At 39.9% G+C, this 21,806-nt stretch overlaps 2 protein-coding genes across 2 annotated transcripts; both read left to right on the top strand.

Annotated features, from left to right (window-relative positions):
• The first annotated feature begins 556 nt into the window (after positions 1 to 556).
• Positions 557 to 7,660, top strand: f10 (coagulation factor X). The gene is made up of 8 exons (XM_077238103.1): positions 557 to 781; positions 974 to 1,134; positions 2,591 to 2,615; positions 2,698 to 2,811; positions 2,891 to 3,022; positions 3,791 to 4,065; positions 4,748 to 4,865; positions 6,420 to 7,660. Exons 1-8 carry the CDS (start codon positions 721 to 723, stop codon positions 7,037 to 7,039), a joined length of 1,506 nt encoding a protein of 501 aa, XP_077094218.1. The 5' UTR covers positions 557 to 720; the 3' UTR covers positions 7,040 to 7,660.
• Positions 7,661 to 10,337: 2,677 nt separating this feature from the next.
• On the top strand, positions 10,338 to 21,802 carry prozb (protein Z, vitamin K-dependent plasma glycoprotein b). Its single transcript, XM_077238112.1, has 8 exons — positions 10,338 to 10,840; positions 11,769 to 11,932; positions 13,141 to 13,165; positions 13,693 to 13,806; positions 14,254 to 14,385; positions 14,472 to 14,536; positions 14,625 to 14,742; positions 21,206 to 21,802. Exons 1-8 carry the CDS (start codon positions 10,765 to 10,767, stop codon positions 21,700 to 21,702), a joined length of 1,191 nt encoding a protein of 396 aa, XP_077094227.1. The 5' UTR covers positions 10,338 to 10,764; the 3' UTR covers positions 21,703 to 21,802.
• The last annotated feature ends 4 nt before the right edge of the window (positions 21,803 to 21,806 follow it).

The raw sequence follows: 21,806 nt of genomic DNA, 5'->3' as shown, positions 1-21,806 counted from the left end.
GAATGATTCATCATGAGAGGAAAAAAATCACGTTTCAGTCGCACAACATCGTTTAATGGAAACGGAGTCATTTCACGATAGTTTTTTATCGACATTTAAAAAATATCGCAAAATTTTGCGCAAATCTGCAATGGAAATACGGCTACCGACATTATTGAGACATGCTGTCTGTCGTCATGAAAGGGAAGTTTTCTCCTCTATTGTGTCGTATATCGAGTGAAACGGTTCTGGAGCAAAAACAGATGTGGGCGGGGCTTGATTGTGTCTGTGGGGAATTGATTGGATGGTTGTGGTTTGCTATTGGCTGAACTCATGTGAGTGACAGGTTATAGCCCCGCCCACATCATCAGAGAAGAGAAGAGACGCTACAAGAGGAACTTATTCTGATTCAAGATGACTAAAACAGCCATAAATCATTTAGAATAAACACTGTGATATTAAAAATAAGATTTGTATTCACATCTTCTGATTTCTTGTGAGAAACAGTCACAGTAATTCCCTGATGATCATCCGCTCCTCCAATCTCATCTGGCAAGGTCTCCTACAACTCTCTCTCTGGTTTCATGAGCTCTAGACTGAAACCTCACACACGTCGAGTGTGTAAACGACTGAGTTTCTCCTCCCCCTGTTCCTCTCCCTCCCAGCGCTCAGTTCATTGACCTTTTCTCTGCTTTCTGAACGATCCTCTAACGTGAAAGAGCTAAACGCTGACAACTGACCATGTCTTGGGTCTTCTGGAACTTTCTGTGCTTGTTTCTAATGCACGGCTTGTCCTCGGAAGGTGAGTATCGTCTCGAATCTAACGAACTGAAGCTTCAAAACTGATTTCTCTGTTCCTGTCGTTCTTTAAGGCTCAATGTCAGAGGGATTTTAACTGTGCTCTGGTTTATTTCACAACACTCCTCTGCTATCAGTCTCTGGAGGAGGGAGGCTTCGGTGTTGATAATGATGATGATGTCATGTGTTTTTCCAGTCTTCCTTCGCACTCGAGATGCTAGTCAGATCCTGAGCCGTCGCCGGCGCGCAAACTCCATGTTCGAGGAGATGAAGAAGGGAAACATGGAGCGCGAGTGCATTGAGGAGCGCTGCAGTTACGAGGAGGCCAGAGAAATATTCGAGGATGTTAAAAAGACGGTCTGTGGTTTGTTTGTTCAGTACATTCCTTTATTTTTCATTGGAATCTTTCAAGAAATCATATTTCCCATTTCTAGGCCCAAAATACGAAGCCACAGCAGACACTGATAGACACTATTCCCTCAGTATTCACATCAAAGTAAATTCACTCAGTTTCTGTGTGCCACTTAAACAAATTAAATATTTGAAAATATTAATATTAATATTCCAGCTAATAAAAATATATTCTAGGAACATTATGATAACATTCACTGTAAACCCTAACGCTCAAAATAATGAATTGGTTTGAGTAGGGCCAACTTAAATTATACAAATTATTTTCATCAAATTAACTTTTATGAGCATTTAGAACTTTCTTTTTCTTTTGAGTTCACAAAACTGACACATTTTAAGTAAGTTGAATTGTTTCATTGTTTTGAGTACTATGAACCTGTTTCTTTTAATTTAGACAAACTTAAATTTAAAGTTGAAACTTGGCTGGGATTGCTATTTACTAGCATGCTTTGCCATGACACTTAAAAAGGAGAGTGATTGCTAAAATTAAGTGTTATATAATGCTTTTTTGTGCCAGATTAATGTTAAGTGTGGAGATTTAGTAGTGTTTAATGTTTTGTTACGCTAATTTAGAAGAGTTTCTTTTATGTTGGGTTTTTGGGGGGTTTCTATCATGAAGACGAGGAGCATGAGCTGGGTTGGAGAACAGTGTGTGTAAAATGTTTAAAATTGCTGTACATTTATCAAGTGCTATGCTGTGCTAATACTATCAAACGTTGTCAACAATTAGCAAGGTAGATTTTTTTTAATTAGCTGTTTAAAGCTAGCAAGTTTTCCACTACTAAAAATATTTAAGTTGAGATTACATTACATGAAAATTAAGTTGTGTATAAGTTAGCTTACTCAAATATTTCAAGTTAAGAGCAATTCAAATGTATGATTACAAAATCAAAATCTGCAAGTTCTGCTTACTTAAACGTTAAATTTCTTAACTTACAAAAAAATTATGTAACTGATTACCTCAAATTATTTGAGTTTTGCCAACTTATTCGGGTTTACAGTGTTCCCATTATGTTATTAAAGTGTAATTCTGAAAGTTTCGTTATCATTCTTCAAACATTATGGGAACGTTACTTTTGAATGTTTTCTGAACGTTCTGAAACTAGTAGATACTTTTAAAAAACGTTAGATGAACGTCCAATTAAATTGAGAACGTTATTAAAAATTAAAATGCCACTATTTTCACTATGATTTCCCCCATGACAGAGTTGAACTATTGAATTCTGTTTGAAACATCTGAAGAAAATTGTTGAAACATATTTTAGAAATAACCACATGATACGCCATTAAAATCCAGCGAGTCTGAATGAAAAACCAACACGGCACTAACTGCTTCTGGTGTGCATTAAATGAATGTTGATTTCATCTGACGGATGTGTTGTTGTTGTTCTTCTTCTCTCAGGATGAGTTCTGGCACGTGTATTACGGTGAGTGCCTGTAACGATCCTGCGCTTCAGTTTGGTTTGAATGGTAAAGTAAGTCTTGATTAAAGCGGTTGTGTTTCTACAGATGGAGACGCGTGTTTGTCTCAGCCGTGTTTCAATGGCGGCGAGTGTAAAGATGCGATCGGGCCGTACACGTGTTTCTGTCAACAAGGCTTTAAGGGCTACAACTGTGAGATCGGTAAAGAGCCTCATGATGTTCAGTAATCACACACAGACCATCAAACCGTCGGCGCGCTGAACATTGTGTTTTTCTGCAGTGATTCCTGCGCTCTGCGAGAGTGAAAACGGAGGCTGTGATCATTTCTGCAGAGTGAAGGAGAAAACTGCTGTTTGTTCGTGTGCCAAAGGCTATGAGCTGGGCGATAATGGGAAGTCGTGCCACTCTAATGGTAAATGATGTTCTGATGTGAGCGAGACGTTTATCAGCAGATTATCTTCCAGTTTCATCCTTCCCTTGGGTCATTTTGACCTGGAATTGTTTTTTTTTATTAAAAACTGAGTGTTCACAAGAGGGGTCCAAGACTCTAGGACTTTAGTCGCATTTGAACCACAAATACACACACAAAAAGAAATTGTGTGGATTCGAGGAGTTTTGTGGTTGTAATTTAAAAAAGTAACAAATCCTCCCTCTCGGGTCAATCTGACTCCCTTAGGAATGAATGGAATGCGAGGAATGCTTCAGTTCATATAGAAAAACCTACAAATGCTCAAAATTCAAACTAAAAATGCTAAAACTTTACCAATAAATGATTGTATAATGTCTACATGTGTGTCTGAACGCACACGGAAGAGAAACTGACTTTAGGACCCAGAGGAACAGCTCATTTACTCCATATAGAGATATAAGCCCATCTAGAGTCATGAAATATCATCTTATATTATTATATTTCCACAAGAGCTCAAACACTCCCAATGTGAGATATTTAGAGCTGAATTAAAAGGGTTATGCATGAGTTATTTTGAATTGAAGTTGAAAGAATGTGAGGAATGTGCTTAAATTACAATTTATTTATTGATTAAATCTAGTAATTTAAAGGTTTATTAAAAAATAAAATAATAAAAAAGTATAATTTTTGTGCTTCGGGTCATTTTGACCCGCGAGGGAAGGCTTTGTTACAGGACGCGAGGAAGAGGGTTAAATAACCCTTTGGTTTCAGATCCTTTCAAATGCGGCGTCGTTCATCCCCAGAAGACCAGAAGCATCTTCATGCTAATGCCAAACATCTCCGACACTGAGAACGAAGAGGAGACGCACGCCGAGACCAGCGGCGAGTCTGTAAACGCCACAAACCCGCCGGTTAACGAGACGAGCTTATTCGGCCTCAACGAGCCGGACATCGCAGAGGAGGAGCCGGTTTTACCCGAAGCATCCGGAGCATTCACGAGAATCGTCAACGGTGTGGAATGTCCTCCTGGAGAATGTCCGTGGCAGGTACACACACACACACACACACACACACACACACACACACACACACGGGCTCTTCTTGGGCATGATACTTCCCAGCAAGCAATAGCCGTCATTTCACCGTCTGGGTTAACTATTAACAGGGGAGCAAATTTTGCGTTTAAAAGACGTCCGACACAGCCTGATGTCTAGGCTAAAACAAGGCAACATTTGGGCTGTCAGTGAAAGTTTAATAGACCATCGCCCTAGAATAGACTAGTCATCAATTAGATAACATGTCAAAGAAATGAAAACTTGTAATCACTGTTGACTTTGCTTACATGATGGAATATCATACATCTTGCAAGTTATTTTGGCAAAAACGACATGTAACCAAATTCAAAGTTATTTTGTCTAGAAGTGTGTTACTCACAGCCGGACTATATCTGATCTATAGTTAACCCAGACGGAGAAATGACGGCTATGGTGTTTGTTTTCATTTCTTTTCTTTGTTATCTAATTGATGACTAGTCTATTCCTGGGCGATGGTTCAGACGTCTATTCAATTTTTACTAACAGCCCAAATTTTAGCCTAGACATCAGGCTGTGTTGGACGACTATTAGACGTCTTTTAAACGCAAAATTGCTTGCTGGGTTTACCTGAATTTTGGAGACATGAAATATGCCAGTTTTAGTCTGTTATTGTTGACGTGGGACATTCTCTCAGGCTCTTCTCATTAACGAAGACAACATCGGCTTCTGTGGCGGCACCATCTTGAACCAGCACTTCATTCTGTCAGCCGCTCACTGTATGAACCAGTCGCTCTCCACCAGGGTGGTTTTAGGTACGGCCTTTTACAGGAACATCTCTTTTACACTTCTTAAACTTTAACTTTTGTGTCAAAACTGAAATATTTTCATGCACATTTGATGGACAAAATAGCTGAATGATATTCTTCAAAATAATAGCATTATTGTTTTTTGGTGTCGTTTCTCGTATTTTTTTTACTTTTATTACATTTATTAAAATACCTGTTCTTTATTTATATCATCGGCCCCATTTATAACTTTTACCATCCATGGAATCTTTCTTCACTCTTTGAAATGAAGGTTCCAAAAAGGGGTTTTCGCGACCATTTTTGGTTCCCCAAAGAACCAAAAGAATCAGTTCTTAAAGTCCCACTGAAGTGTCTTGGAACGCGCAGCTCTGTTTGATGCGTTGACATAATTTCCACTGAAACAGGAAGCTATGGCGGGACATATTGAATGGCTCCTCCTCTTTTCAAACAGCCAATAGCGTTTAGTTTCCCTCACAGACTGACCGCACCATGGAAGTGAATCTGATTCAACAGTAGAGATGTGAAAAAATTATAGCCATTTCACGTACAGTTGGAAAACAGAATAAAACTGGAGCAACACACACTGCAACACATATTGCTCTGTGACGCGTCAACGCTCGCTTTGGCCAGGTTGTGTTGTGTAGGGGGCGGAGCTTTAGAGGATTTGGTTGGACAGAAGATGTGATGAGAAGCTGAAGTCTGCAGTGATGTCAAAAACCCCTGATCCATTTTAGCAGAAGTGAGAGACTAAGTTTTGAATACTTATATCTCCTATATGCCAATTTTATCATTGTTTTGGAGCACAGTCAGCACACCAGCTCATTCATAACCTTAAGGCTAACATATTCATATTAAAAGCTAAAAAACTTGTGTGAGATTTTTTCTCAAGAGAAACATCTGAGAGGGAGACTTCAGTAAAACACTCTATTCACCCTCATGGCCATCTAGGAGACACAATGACCGTTCGCAAAGACCAGCCCCCTTTAGTTACTGTTGCTATGTCCGACAAGCCACGCCTCTTTCACGCTACACATGTTCTCACAGTGAAAAACACACTGAGGAGCAGAGAGGACATGGACAACATACTGAGACAGGACAGACCAGCTTACTTTTGATATCAAACAAAGTCTCAACTTAACATTAAATACCGTTTTGAGGGCTCGTTAATGTGTCGTGACACATCGCCTCAGTTAAAGCTGCTCGTGAACCGATCATCTCTTCCTTCCAGTTCATTTATAGCATCAAATAAACATGAATGAACATCAGAAGGTATGTTGTTTTAACCGCAGAAAGACGTCAGTACACCGTTTTTCAAGTTCAAATCCTCCAAACGTTAATCTACTAACTCTCCGGACTGCTTTGTCGGACAAAAATTGCAGATTCGGCGGATTATGATTGGTCGGATTGCCTGTCAATCAATCTCCCTGCGAAGGGTTACACTTATTTACATGTTTGCATTTGTGGCAGACACTTTTATTGAACTTGCATTGCAATCAAGGCACACATTTACATTCGATCAGTTCCTGGGCGTTTTCATTAGCGTTTGTGTCTTTCTGTCAGGTGAGTTTGACACACTGGTCAAAGAGGGTCGTGAGGTCATCCACGACGTAGACGAGATTCTGATCCACAAGAACTTCATGGCGGATACCTACCATAACGACATCGCCCTCATTAAGCTCAGCAAGTCCATCACATTCACAGACTACATCATCCCCGCATGCCTTCCGGAGCACGACTTCGCGGAGCGCGTGCTAATGCGCCAGGAGAACGGCATGGTTAGCGGCTTCGGTCGCGTGCGCGAGGGTGGGCTTCAGTCCACCGTCCTCCAGAAGCTAACAGTGCCGTACATTGACCGCGCCAAGTGCATTGAGTCCAGCCAGTTCCGGATCTCCAACCGGATGTTCTGCGCCGGATACGACCAGGAGGAGAAAGACGCGTGTCAGGGCGATAGCGGCGGCCCACATGTGACGCGCTACAAGAACACGTGGTACGTGACGGGCGTGGTGAGCTGGGGCGAGGGATGCGCACGCAAGGGCAAGTACGGCGTCTACACGCAGGTTTCCAAGTACATCCAGTGGATCCATAACGCCATGGCTAAAGTCATGCCACAGTTGGATGCTTCGGTGAAACCCAAAGCAAAGCGAGAGCTGCTTCGAAAGACGCCTGTACGAAGAGTCTGACGCAAATCTATCCGAGTCGACGTGAATCAACAACGACACGGTCTTAATTCAATGTTGATGATTGATCCCAGCTAACAAAAACATATTCTGAGAATAATTTGCTAATGTTCCCATAAAGTTGTTACAACTAGGGGGTGAATGCTAGGGGGTGGTGATGGCGCAGTGGATAAGACACATGCCTTTGGTGTGAGAGACCCGGTTTCGAATCCACTGTGAGACACCAATGTGTCCCTGAGCAAGACACTTAACCCCTAGTTGCTCCAGAGGCGTGCGACCTCTGAAATATAGCAATTGTAAGTCGCTTTGGATAAAAGCGTCAGCTAAATGAATAAATGTAAATGTAACAATATTTCTGAATATTCCCTGAAAATGTCTGTGGTTTTTTAGCCATGCAAATGTTAAAAGAGTAGTTTACTTAAAAATGAAAATTAGCCCATGATTTACTCACCCTTAACCCATCCTAGGTGTATCTGACTTTCTTCTTTCAGACGAATACAATCTGAGTTATATTAAATGTCCTGGCTCTTCTAGGCTTTATAATGGCAGTGAATTGCAACCAACAGTTTGAAGCTCATTAAACTGCATCTATCCATAATAAAAGTGCATCTATCCATAATAAAACTGCATCTATCCATCATAAAACTGCATCTATCCATCATAAGTGCATCTATCCATGATAAAACTGCATCTATCCATCATAAAAGTGTATCTATCCATCATAAGTGCATCTATCCATGATAAAAGTGCATCTATCCATCATAAAAGTGCATCTGTCCATAATAAAACTGCATCTATCCATCATAAAAGTGCATCTATCCATCATAAAAGTGCATCTATCCATCATAAAAGTGCATCTATCCATAATAAAACTGCATCTATCCATCATAAAAGTGTATCTATCCATCATAAGTGCATCTATCCATGATAAAACTGCATCTATCCATCATAAAAGTGTATCTATCCATCATAAGTGCATCTATCCATGATAAAAGTGCATCTATCCATCATAAAAGTGCATCTGTCCATCATAAAAGTGCAGCTATCCATCATAAAAGTGTATCTATCCATCATAAAAGTGCATCTGTCCATCATAAAACTGCATCTGTCCATCATAAAAGTGTATCTATCCATCATAAAAGTGCATCTATCCATCATAAAAGTGTATCTATCCATGATAAAAGTGCATCTATCCATCATAAAAGTGCATCTATCCATCATAAAAGTGCATCTGTCCATCATAAAACTGCATCTGTCCATCATAAAAGTGTATCTATCCATCATAAAAGTGCATCTATCCATCATAAAAGTGTATCTATCCATCATAAGTGCATCTATCCATCATAAAAGTGCATCTGTCCATCATAAAAGTGCAGGTATCCATGATAATACTGCATCTGTCCATCATAAAAGTGCAGCTATCCATGATAAAACTGCATCTGTCCATCATAAAAGTGCATCTATCCATCATAAGTGCATCTATCCATAATAAAAGTGTATCTATCCATCATAAGTGCATCTATCCATCATAAAACTGCATCTGTCCATCATAAAAGTGCATCTATCCATCATAAAAGTGCATCTATCCATGATAAAACTGCATCTATCCATCATAAAAGTGCAGCTATCCATGATAATACTGCATCTGTCCATCATAAAAGTGCAGCTATCCATGATAAAACTGCATCTGTCCATCATAAAAGTGCAGCTATCCATGATAAAACTGCATCTATCCATCATAAAAGTGTATCTATCCATCATAAGTGCATCTATCCATCATAAAACTGCATCTGTCCATCATAAAAGTGCATCTATCCATCATAAAAGTGCATCTATCCATGATAAAACTGCATCTATCCATCATAAAAGTGTATCTATCCATCATAAGTGCATCTATCCATAATAAAAGTGCATCTGTCCATCATAAAAGTGCATCTATCCATCATAAAAGTGCATCTATCCATCATAAGTGCATCTATCCATGATAAAAGTGCATCTATCCATCATAAGTGCATCTATCCATCATAAGTGCATCTATCCATGATAAAAGTGCATCTATCCATCATAAAAGTGCATCTATCCATCATAAAAGTGCATCTATCCATCATAAAAGTGCATCTGTCCATCATAAAAGTGCATCTGTCCATCATAAAAGTGCATCTATCCATCATAAGTGCATCTATCCATGATAAAAGTGCATCTATCCATCATAAGTGCATCTATCCATCATAAAAGTGTATTTATCCATGATAAAAGTGCATCTATCAATCATAAAAGTGCATCTATCCATCATAAAAGTGCATCTATCCATCATAAAAGTGTATTTATCCATGATAAAAGTGTATTTATCCATGATAAAAGTGTATTTATCCATGATAAAAGTGCATCTATCCATCATAAAAGTGCATCTATCCATCATAAAAGTGTATTTATCCATGATAAAAGTGTATTTATCCATGATAAAAGTGCATCTGTCCATCATAAAAGTGTATTTATCCATGATAAAAGTGCATCTATCCATCATAAAAGTGTATTTATCCATGATAAAAGTGCATCTGTCCATCATAAAAGTGCATCTGTCCATCATAAAGTGCTCCACAGGCTCTGAGGGGTTATTAAAGGCCTTCTGAAGCGAAGCCATGCATTTGAAAGAAGAATGCTACACTTAAGATGACTCGAGGGTGAGTAAATCATGGGCTAATTTTCATTTTATATAGAAATACTCCTTTAAGGGGACATATTCCATTTCATAATTTTGGAAACATTATGGGATGGGATGGGATAACTTTTGAATGTTCTCCGAGTAGTAACATTTAAAAAAAACTTCAATGAACTATTGTTTTTGTGCTAACGTTTGGAGAACATTATTAAAGAGCACATAACTTTGAACAAACGTTCTGTTAATGTTACTGGAAGAACGTTTGTTCATAATCTTGCCAGGAGGTTCTGGGATTCTACAGAAAACCATTTTTGTCTTCATAATCTTTCATATAAGTGTAACTTACTCCACTTATGAACCTATTCAAACAAATCATCATTGATGAAATAACTATAACTATTTAATATAATATTTATAGTTAAATCTTTCCACATTATGGAGGTAAAGCGATTTGTCAATGCTGTTTCATGTTAACTCTCATCCAAATGAGATTTACAGTTTTAATAAAGACAACACAGTTGATTTTATAAGCTGTTTCTGTCATATTCTTATCGTATAAGTTTCCTGACAAGAATTAATGTTGGCAGCCGTACACTTGTAAAAAATCTCAACTTGTTTCCTTTTGGTCTTACCTACTTCCCAAAAGTTTTTTGTTTAATCAATACAAATAGAAAATTAGACATTGGATAAAGACAGTACTCTAACATCAGTGTATGTGGAGGCTCTGGATGCGTTGACAAACACACAGATGAAGAGTTCAGAGGTCGTGTTGACAGACTAGAGTCCAGATACACACCGCTGAGCACACAGAAACAATCATCACAAGTTTGCCTTTTACCATAAACACATGAAAACACATTAACTAATGAATCTGACTCGCTCGTTTAACACAGAGCTGACAGCATTAATTCGTTGACGTCAACATCGCATCACTTTCTTGTAATGGTTCACGTATCCTGAGGAAGACGCTTTATGGATAGTTATTGACTGTATTGATTGTGGGCGGAGCTACAGACGAGCTGATGATCCGTGACTGACAGGTGTCAGGAGCTTCTGCTGATTGATCGTGATGGAATCACTGATATGTCGTGTGCTGTTCTTCACGCTGATCATTCATCATGTGTTGTCGGTGGATCGACGTACGGGTGAGAGATCAATTATCATCAGTCCAGCTAACCTAAGAACCTTTTGCTAATGTAAATAATAAGTTATGAAAAGGTATCAAACGTCCAGGTTTTAAAAACTTTTTTTCCTGCTTATGCAAACATTAAGGAAACTTTCCATTTGATCATTTGGCAAACATTATGAGAATACTACTTTCGAATGATCTGAAACAAGCAGTAACGTTAAACAAACGTCAAACTAAAACATTTCAGAAGAACACGTGCCATGAATGAAGTATAAATAATGTTTTTATGCTAACGTTTTGAGAACATTATTAAAGACCAGATAACTTTGTGCAAACATTCATTATTAACGTTACTGGAATAATATTTGTTCTGAGAACGTTCCCTGTTAATTGGGTTCATGTTACTCTCGATCCTTGTTTTGCTCTCAAACTGATTTAAAGAGTTCGATAAGGACATTCACTGGTCGTGTTGTTGTTCCTCAAACCACTGTGATCAGAGTGACTTCAAATGTGAATTTGTCAAAGATGCGTCAATGATTTCTTCACAACATCCCAGTGAACAGGGAACGTTCTGTCAAGTTCTTGAAGTTACAAACAAACGCTCTTCCAGTAAAGTTAACAGAACGTTTGTTCAAAGTTATCTGGTCTAATGGTGTTCTGAAAACGTTAGCACATTATTTATCGTTCATGGAACTTTTTTCTGCAACATGTAAGTTGGACGTTCATCTAACGTTTTTTAAATGGTACTAGCCTACTAGTTTCAGAACATTCAAAAGTAACTTTGTTCGTAGAACATATCTGGGGTGCGTTTCCCAAAGTTCCGTCGTTACCAATAGAGTTCAATGGAAATTGCGATCAGTTGGCCCAACAATGCTTTTGGGAAACGCGCCCCTTGTTAGCTGGGATGATGTTTGTGGTCATGATAATTTGAGCATGTTTTTCAGTGTTTCGGTCTCACCAGCGGGCGAATTCGCTGCTCCTGCGCTCCAGACGGGCCAATGTGTTTCTCCTGGAGGAGATTCTGCAGGGGAATCTGGAGCGCGAGTGTATCGAGGAGAAATGCAGTAAAGAAGAGGCCCGGGAATACTTCGAAGACGACCAGAAGACAGTACTACATCTGATGATCATTTCCATTACCCTTCAAATTGCGCAAATTGAAATTGCGAATTGAAAATGCGCCCAATGGAAACACGTACATTTTATAAAAACTCTCAAATATCGCAAAAAAAAAAAAAATTACGCTTGCATGAGGTTCTTCAGGCAGTTCAAAAAAGGAATATTTCGCAAAGCTGCAATCTGGAAACAGTTTATACGCATTTACAGGTCATCTGGTCAATGTAACATTCGATCGTTCTTTAAAGATTGCGCCGTATGTTTGGACAGAAGATGAGAAGGTTCTTCATTAAACTCATTAAAGACAAATACATTACAGGACAACTGGATTTATCAAGATCTTGAAGCAGAGATATGAGGGAGAAACACCCAGAAACTCCTATACGAGCTGCAGCTCTCAGTATAAGAGTCTTTCCTTGCCATTAAAGCTTGGATAACAAGCCTACGACTTCGATTAAAAATAATAGCTAGAGCGACGTGGCTGGGATATACGTGACTAATCGCGTGAGGAAAAAATGACCTTTTAGTCGCATATAACATCGGTTAATGGAAACGTCGCACAGAACGAGCTTGTTGTTTTATAACGCGATCAAAATGTAAAAGAGTTCCCGTGTTTTAAAAGTTAAACATTTTAAAAACGCGGCGCGAGAACCTGAGAAACCGCAGACGATACGAAAGTCTGTTCAACGCGTGATGTTTATCGTTACATCAAAAACAACCTTTTCTTTACTCCATTCACCACTAGTGTGAATAAAGTGCAATAATTATGTTATTTGAGGTTATATGAAAATAGATCACAGGCTTTGGACAATGAAGCGCTTCTCACCATTGGCAGCTGCAGGACAGACGGTTGCTTTCTTCTGGCGTGAGATGGATCTTATTATTCTGGGATGTCTGAATTTCGCGCTCTTTTGCTTGAACGCGGGCTTATTGACTCTTCACATCAAGAAAGTTTCCATCGCATAAGAAAAAAAATGCTTTAATAAATCGCAATTATAACATAGAATCGAAACCATACCAATTCATAACTATGACATTAAAATGTCGTAATGATAATTTTCTGTCATAAATTCCACCTTTCATGTCAAAATTATGACTTAGTATGTCATAATTATGTTGGGGGTTTTGTTTTTTGAAAGTAATTTAACTAAATGCTGCTGAAACAATTTCGCTCATCACAATTCTTTTTATTTCCCTGTAAAGAATGAGTTCTGGACCAAATACTATGGTAAGTGACCTTTAGAAAGTTTAATCATACTTTAATTAATTTAAATGACTATTATATGATAGCTCATATACACTGCCTTCCTGGTCCAACAAAAAAGTCACTGTTTGTATTTAAATAAGTTCATTTTTACAATACAGATTGTTTCAAAGCACGTTATAGTGATAACAGGAAAATAATGCAACAAAGTTTGTTTCTAGAAGAAAATAGTGTCGTGTCCAGTTTAAGTAAGTAAGTTCAGTGATGGTTAATTTTTCTTGTTAAAAAAATATGTTTTAGTTCATTTATAACCGCTCTGGAGAAAACTGTGATGTCATCGCGGTAGGCTACTGCAATTATCGTCATAGACCCATTTGCCGTAACCAAACAGTGACTTTTTTGTCAGAGCAGTGTTGTTTTAACCTGTTTTTACACTATTTATCGTTGTTCAATTCTTTACTTTTAAATGTAGCCTACACCGTTTGGTATTGTTCTCTTTAACTGATCTCCGTTTTAGCTTAATATTTTCCTGCCGTTCTTCTCGTTTTTAGACGGGGATCAGTGCAGCTCGGGTCCGTGTAAACACAGCGGAGTGTGTAAGGACGGGATCGGCGGCTACACCTGCACCTGCTCCGACATGTACATCGGCACCGACTGTCAGACCGGTGAGTGTGTTCATTTACACGAGTGAAAAGGGGCTTTCGCACCTGAGGAACCTTTTCATAGTTCCTAGAATTATTGGCTGAAGTTCCCGGTTTTTGGCGTGTTCGCACCGCAGGAACTAGGAATGATTTCAGGAACTCCTTTTGGAGGAACTGTTAGACAGATCGTAAACTAATGAACAGGAGAATGTGAGCTCAGTCGTTCTCAGCGCCGTCAAAATAAACAACAAGCGTGTCTCACGTCACTTCAGAGTTCCTGCTGACGGTGCGAATGCAACTAGGAAAACATTCCTATGGGAACCATTAGTTCTCGGGGAACCATCCTGGTGATTAATTCCTAGAACTAAATTCCTAGAACTAGCCGGTGCGAAAGCCCCTAAAGTGATGCTAGTGAGCATGTGATGGACACATTCAGTGTGTGACAAGACGCTTCATGATGATGTTTTGCAGATAAATCCCAGTGTCCGTCTGCCGGGCCGTTAGCATGCGAGCATTTCTGCAGACCCACGGCAGGCGCGTATCGATGCTTCTGCACTCGCGGATTCAAGCTTCACAGCGACGGCAGGAGCTGCACGCCAAACGGTACCGCTGTCTTCTCATTGGCTGCGTTGCTGTGGCTCATTTGCATAGTGTGGAACATGTGACACTGACCTCCTCCATGTTCTCAGTTCAGAACCCGTGTGGAACGACGGAGACGTCCAGCTTCTGTTCTGATGGACGCTGCCCGTGGGAGGTGAGAATCGCTGCTTACCCAGCATCCCTAGCGCAGGACACCATACTCAGCCAATCAGAAGAGCACTTGATGATGATGATGTGTGCAGGTGCGGTTCGTGAACGACAGCGGTGATGTCATCTGTCACGGTGTGGTTGTGGGCCGTAAGTCATTGCTGACGTCAGCCGTGTGTATGTCAGCGCTGTCGGAGCGCCACGTCTCTCTTGGTGAGCACTAACCAATACGTTTACATAAGAACATCAAGCGTGGCGTCGGTTTCTGGCAGGTCACGTTAGTCAAGCTCGCATCAGCTGACCCACGTCTACAGTACCTATAGGAATATGACACTTTCACTGTATACATAGATAAGCTCCTTCAGTTTTATGAGCAGCTATCGCGTTTCTCGGGAGCTGATTACCCTCCTCCCTCCCCAGCTCCTCCTGTCTCAGTCAGGATTTGGCACTCTGATTCCCCCTTGAATCAGAATAAATTCTCGAATGATGTAGTACTTTAAAATCTTGAATTAACGATATTTGCATACATTCATGTTGGTTCTGTTCTGTTATTGCTGCTCTTATCTATTATAGGCTGCATGAATGCGCAGGGAGTTCTTGCCCAGAACGGAATCATACCGCCAATCCAAACTGTATGCTAATTGTCAATCGTATTTGACGATAGTGGTCCTGACAGAAATAAGAATTGTGACTTTAAAATGGAAACGTATTATGCCCATTTTCACAAGATGTAATATAAATATATGGTGTCCTCAAAATGTGTCTGTCAAAGTTAAGCTCAAAATACCAGATCATTTATTATAGCTTGTCAGTTTCTGTGTGTGTCCCTTTAAATGCAAATGAGCTGCAGCTCCGCCTCCATTCAGAAGAGGGCGGAGTCTTTACACGAGCTTCAGAAACTCCGGTGTTGTGCCTATTTTCAACCCCCTGCCAAAATATTACCCCCTATTATTGGTAGGTTTAGGATTAGTTGTGGGGGAGGGGTTAGGATTATTGGTAGGTTTAGGATTAGTTGTGGGGGAGGGGTTAGGATTATTGGTAGGTTTATGATTAGTTGTGGGGGAGGGGTTAGGATTATTGGTAGGTTTAGGATTAGTTGTGGGGGAGGGGTTAGGATTATTGGTAGGTTTAGGATTAGTTGTGGGGGAGGGGTTAGGATTATTGGTAGGTTTAGGATTAGTTGTGGGGGAGGGGTTAGGATTATTGGTAGGTTTAGGATTAGTTGTGGGGGAGGTCTTAGGATTAGGGGTGGGGTTAGGATTAGGCAATCAGATACTGACTTCAACGAGGGGGGTAATAATTTGGCAGGGAGTCGAAATTCGGCACAACACCGGCAATAACAAAACAGGCCAATGTCACTCATCCACAATCCCAGAATAACCAGTAGCGAGTGCAGCCTTACGGAGAGACTCAGGAAGAGTTTCTGAATGTTAGTGGACACATTTATGTAGTTGTTGTGGAGTTACATTGATCATCTCATCATCATGTTGAACTTCTACACAAGTGTCCACAGTTCCTGAGGTGTTTATAAGACAGCGGTGTAGCGTTTATACGCCCGTATAAATATAACTAATTATTATTCATAACGGATTATGATCAATAATTAATAGTTTAATTATTTTCAGAATTTACTGTAGCAGAATCAATAGTATGATCGTTTTATCAGTTCATCCAATGAACGGAAGCATAAACAATTATTAATTCTAGGAAATATAATATCTTCCTGGCCAAGAAAGACTAATTCCCAGCTAACAGCTAAGAAATAATTAGGGTAAAAGCATAGGTAGCTTAGATCGCAGTTCAAGACAATAAATTCCTAAGCACATAACACAAGTAATGCTTCTCTTTTAAAATACAAACAATACTTTATTGATTATAAGACTAACACATAAAACTAATATCTAACACACACACACACACACACACACACACACACACACAAACATCATACGAGTTGCAGAAAGAAAGAGAGTGAGGAAGAATGAGTTTTAGGAGTCAGATGGTGAGATCCCAAGTTTCTATATGCACTTAAAAGACATGACCTGAACGAACCATCAATCATCGATTTAACCCTTCAATCGTTTCTTAGGCAGGTTATTCAATTTTATATTAATTGCACCAGTTCAGTTTAGAGTCTGAAGGTTACTTGCTTGTCTTCGGTTTGCTTTGGGGATTCCCTTTTGTCGTGTAAAGGGGTTTCCAGGGTCCGTTGCTTGGCTGGCGGTCTCCTCGTGCCTGCTAGATCTTGGGCAGCCAATCACGTGGTGTGTTGGCGCATGGATGAAAGTCTTTGAAGTTGGAAGCGCGTTGCAGTCGAAATGTTTAAACGAAACTTTGCAGCAAAACTTAACTTAGAACCGAGACTTTTAACGGAAAAGAAAACAAAGGAAAATAAAGGAACGTGAGACGAGTTAGATGGCTTGGATGAAGCTGTTTTAAACCCTGATCTTGATTTGGCTCATTTGTCTCTATGCGTCTACATGGTTACTATAACCATCGTCTGCTCCACCCGACTTGTTCTGCCGAGACTTTTTCCGAGAGAGAGCACGAGAGAAGAGAGTCATGTAGTGTGAACCCCACAGTTCAGCCCGACGTTTTAAAATCATGTAGTGTGAACTAGGCATTAGTTAAACAATAAAAAGTCTTTTTGGTTACAGACTATCTGGAGCCTAGGGGTGATTTATGGCTCTGGGTTTGGAGATTTGAATCTGGAATGTGAATCCTCTTTTGTGTGATTATGTATGAACAATCACCTAAAAGCTTCAATTGTGTTTGGTTCATTCTCGTAGTCGGTACAGCGGTGACATGTTCTGATCAATAGTGTTCAGTGCTCGTCTGTGCTCAACGACAGAACAGTTTCAGGCTTTCCTGGATCTTCTGCCGTTGCGTTAGAACTGCTCACTGTTGTCGCTCGAGAAACCGAATGTCGGCCGGTGTGTGTAAACGTGCAGATTAAGAGCCGGTAATATTATAAACGTGCAGATTAAGAGCCGGTAATATTATAAACGTGCAGATTAAGAGCCGGTAATATTATAAACGTGCAGATTAAGAGCTTGTAATATTATAAACGTGCAGATTAAGAGCCGGTAATATTATAAACGTGCAGATTAAGAGCCGGTAATATTATAAACGTGCAGATTAAGGGCCGGTAATATTATAAACGTGCAGATTAAGGATCGGTAATATTATAAACGTGCAGATTAAGAGCCGGTAATATTATAAACGTGCAGATTAAGGATCGGTAATATTATAAACGTGCAGATTAAGGGCCGGTAATATTATAAACGTGCAGATTAAGGGCCGGTAATATTATAAACGTGCAGATTAAGGATCGGTAATATTATAAACGTGCAGATTAAGAGCCGGTAATATTATAAACGTGCAGATTAAGGGCCGGTAATATTATAAACGTGCAGATTAAGGATCGGTAATATTATAAACGTGCAGATTAAGAGCCGGTAATATTATAAACGTGCAGATTAAGGATCGGTAATATTATAAACGTGCAGATTAAGGGCCAGTAATATTATAAACGTGCAGATTAAGGGCCGGTAATATTATAAACGTGCAGATTAAGGGCCGGTAATATTATAAACGTGCAGATTAAGGATCGGTAATATTATAAACGTGCAGATTAAGGGCCGGTAATGTTATAAACGTGCAGATTAAGGGCCGGTAATATTATAAACGTGCAGATTAAGCGCCGGTAATATTATAAACGTGCAGATTAAGAGCCGGTAATATTATAAACGTGCAGATTAAGGACCGGTAATATTATAAACGTGCAGATTAAGAGCCGGTAATATTATAAACGTGCAGATTAGGGGCCGGTAATATTATAAACGTGCAGATTAAGAGCCGGTAATATTATAAACGTGCAGATTAAGAGCCGGTAATATTATAAACGTGCAGATTAAGAGCCGGTAATATTATAAACGTGCAGATTAAGGGCCGGTAATATTATAAACGTGCAGATTAAGCGCCGGTAATATTATAAACGTGCCGATTAAGGGCCGGTAATATTATAAACGTGCAGATTAAGGGCCGGTAATATTATAAACGTGCAGATTAAGGATCGGTAATATTATAAACGTGCAGATTAAGAGCCGGTAATATTATAAACGTGCAGATTAAGAGCCGGTAATATTATAAACGTGCAGATTAAGGGCCGGTAATATTATAAACGTGCAGATTAAGGATCGGTAATATTATAAACGTGCAGATTAAGGGCCAGTAATATTATAAACGTGCAGATTAAGGGCCGGTAATATTATAAACGTGCAGATTAAGGATCGGTAATATTATAAACGTGCAGATTAAGGGCCGGTAATGTTATAAACGTGCAGATTAAGGGCCGGTAATATTATAAACGTGCAGATTAAGCGCCGGTAATATTATAAACGTGCAGATTAAGAGCCGGTAATATTATAAACGTGCAGATTAAGGGCCGGTAATATTATAAACGTGCAGATTAAGAGCCGGTAATATTATAAACGTGCAGATTAGGGGCCGGTAATATTATAAACGTGCAGATTAAGAGCCGGTAATATTATAAACGTGCAGATTAAGAGCCGGTAATATTATAAACGTGCAGATTAAGGGCCGGTAATATTATAAACGTGCAGATTAAGCGCCGGTAATATTATAAACGTGCAGATTAAGGATCGGTAATATTATAAACGTGCAGATTAAGAGCCGGTAATATTATAAACGTGCAGATTAAGGATCGGTAATATTATAAACGTGCAGATTAAGGGCCGGTAATATTATAAACGTGCAGATTAAGGGCCGGTAATATTATAAACGTGCAGATTAAGAGCCGGTAATATTATAAACGTGCAGATTAAGGATCGGTAATATTATAAACCTGCAGATTAAGAGCCGGTAATATTATAAACGTGCAGATTAAGGGCCGGTAATATTATAAACGTGCAGATTAAGGGCCGGTAATATTATAAACGTGCAGATTAAGGATCGGTAATATTATAAACGTGCAGATTAAGGGCCGGTAATATTATAAACGTGCAGATTAAGGGCCGGTAATATTATAAACGTGCAGATTAAGAGCCGGTAATATTATAAACGTGCAGATTAAGGATCGGTAATATTATAAACCTGCAGATTAAGAGCCGGTAATATTATAAACGTGCAGATTAAGGGCCGGTAATATTATAAACGTGCAGATTAAGGGCCGGTAATATTATAAACGTGCAGATTAAGGGCCGGTAATATTATAAACGTGCAGATTAAGGATCGGTAATATTATAAACGTGCAGATTAGGGGCCGGTAATGTTATAAACGTGCAGATTAAGGGCCGGTAATGTTATAAACGTGCAGATTAAGGGCCGGTAATATTATAAACGTGCAGATTAAGCGCCGGTAATATTATAAACGTGCAGATTAAGGGCCGGTAATATTATAAACGTGCAGATTAAGGATCGGTAATATTATAAACGTGCAGATTAGGGGCCGGTAATGTTATAAACGTGCAGATTAAGGGCCGGTAATGTTATAAACGTGCAGATTAAGCGCCGGTAATATTATAAACGTGCAGATTAGGGGCCGGTAATATTATAAACGTGCAGATTAGGGGCCGGTAATATTATAAACGTGCAGATTAGGGGCCGGTAATATTATAAACGTGCAGATTAGGGGCCGGTAATGTTATAAACGTGCAGATTAAGGGCCGGTAATATTATAAACGTGCAGATTAGGGGCCGGTAATATTATAAACGTGCAGATTAAGGGCCGGTAATATTATAAACGTGCAGATTAGGGGCCGGTAATATTATAAACGTGCAGATTAAGGGCCGGTAATGTTATAAACGTGCAGATTAAGGGCCGGTAATATTATAAACGTGCAGATTAGGGGCCGGTGATATTATAAAACGTGCAGATTAGGGGCCGGTAATATTATAAACGTGCAGATTAAGGGCCGGTAATATTATAAACGTGCAGATTAAGGGCCGGTAATATTATAAACGTGCAGATTAAGGGCCGGTAATATTATAAACGTGCAGATTAAGGGCCGGTAATATTATAAACGTGCAGATTAAGGGCCGGTAATATTATAAACGTGCAGATTAAGGGCCGGGAATATTATAAACGTGCAGATTAAGGGCCGGTAATATTATAAACGTGCAGATTAAGGATCGGTAATATTATAAACGTGCAGATTAAGCGCCGGGAATATTATAAACGTGCAGATTAAGGGCCGGTAATATTATAAACGTGCAGATTAAGGATCGGTAATATTATAAACGTGCAGATTAAGGGTCGGTAATATTATAATAAGATCCTCATCATACGTCAGAAGGAGCGAAATCTGATCAGCTTATTTTTAGACATGCTCTCAGAGAAAGACTCAAAACAAAGTTTTGGGTTTCACTTTTCACGTTTTCTAGGTTGGTAGATGCCAGTGGTGTAACTTTGTTTTAAAAAGGAGGTGGGACAGGTGTGTGTGTGTGTGTGTGTGTGTGTGTGTGTGTGTGTGTGTGTGTGTGTGTGTGTGTGTGTGTTTAGGGTTAGGTTGGGTTAGCCTGTTTCAAAAAGTGGTGGGGACTTGTCCCACCTGTAAGTTACGCCTATGGGGGTCCCGATTATTGCACTTGAACGTGGGAAAAGTCAGATTTTCATGATATGTCCCCTTTAAGTGCCCGTGCTCTTGTGTTCCAGCGGTGCGGGACTCGAGCTCAGCGCTGGTTGTCTCCAGCTGGACGCCTCACAAACATTACTCGTCCGGTCCGGAGAACGATCTGGCGTTCCTGGAGCTGAAGGATCCGCTTCCAGAACACATGTCCATTGTCCCGCTCTGCCTGCCGGAGAAAGACTTCAGCGAGAACATCCTGATGAGGGCCGGTCGAGGGGGCGTGGTCATGGGCGGAGCCAGACACGCTTACCTCTCATTGGACGACTGTCGGGACGCTCTCAACCTCACGTTCTTAATGACCAACAAGATGTTCTGCATGGAGAGACAGGAGTCTGAGAGCAAACCGGTGGAGTGTGAGGTGATGTCCGGGAGTCCCGTGGCGACAGTGGAGGGGAAGACGGCGTTCCTGACGGGACTGTCTCTGTCAGTCGGAGGCTGTGATAAAGGACTCGTGTTCACCAAACTGTCCCGATACTTGCACTGGCTCCGGCCGCTGCTGCACGCAACCGAGAAAGAGCAATGATGAAGAAACGACACCAATAACCTGAGCAGTGTGTGACTCATTACAAGTAACTTGAGTTACGTAATCAGATTACATTTTTCAGTGACACTTTATTTTACAGTACT

This window comes from Siphateles boraxobius, unplaced genomic scaffold (genome assembly GCF_051911475.1).
Source record: "Siphateles boraxobius isolate OS27281-9 unplaced genomic scaffold, OSU_SipBor_1 215, whole genome shotgun sequence".
Classification (NCBI taxonomy): Eukaryota; Metazoa; Chordata; class Actinopteri; order Cypriniformes; family Leuciscidae; genus Siphateles; species Siphateles boraxobius.
This window is presented reverse-complemented; position numbering and strand designations above follow the sequence as displayed.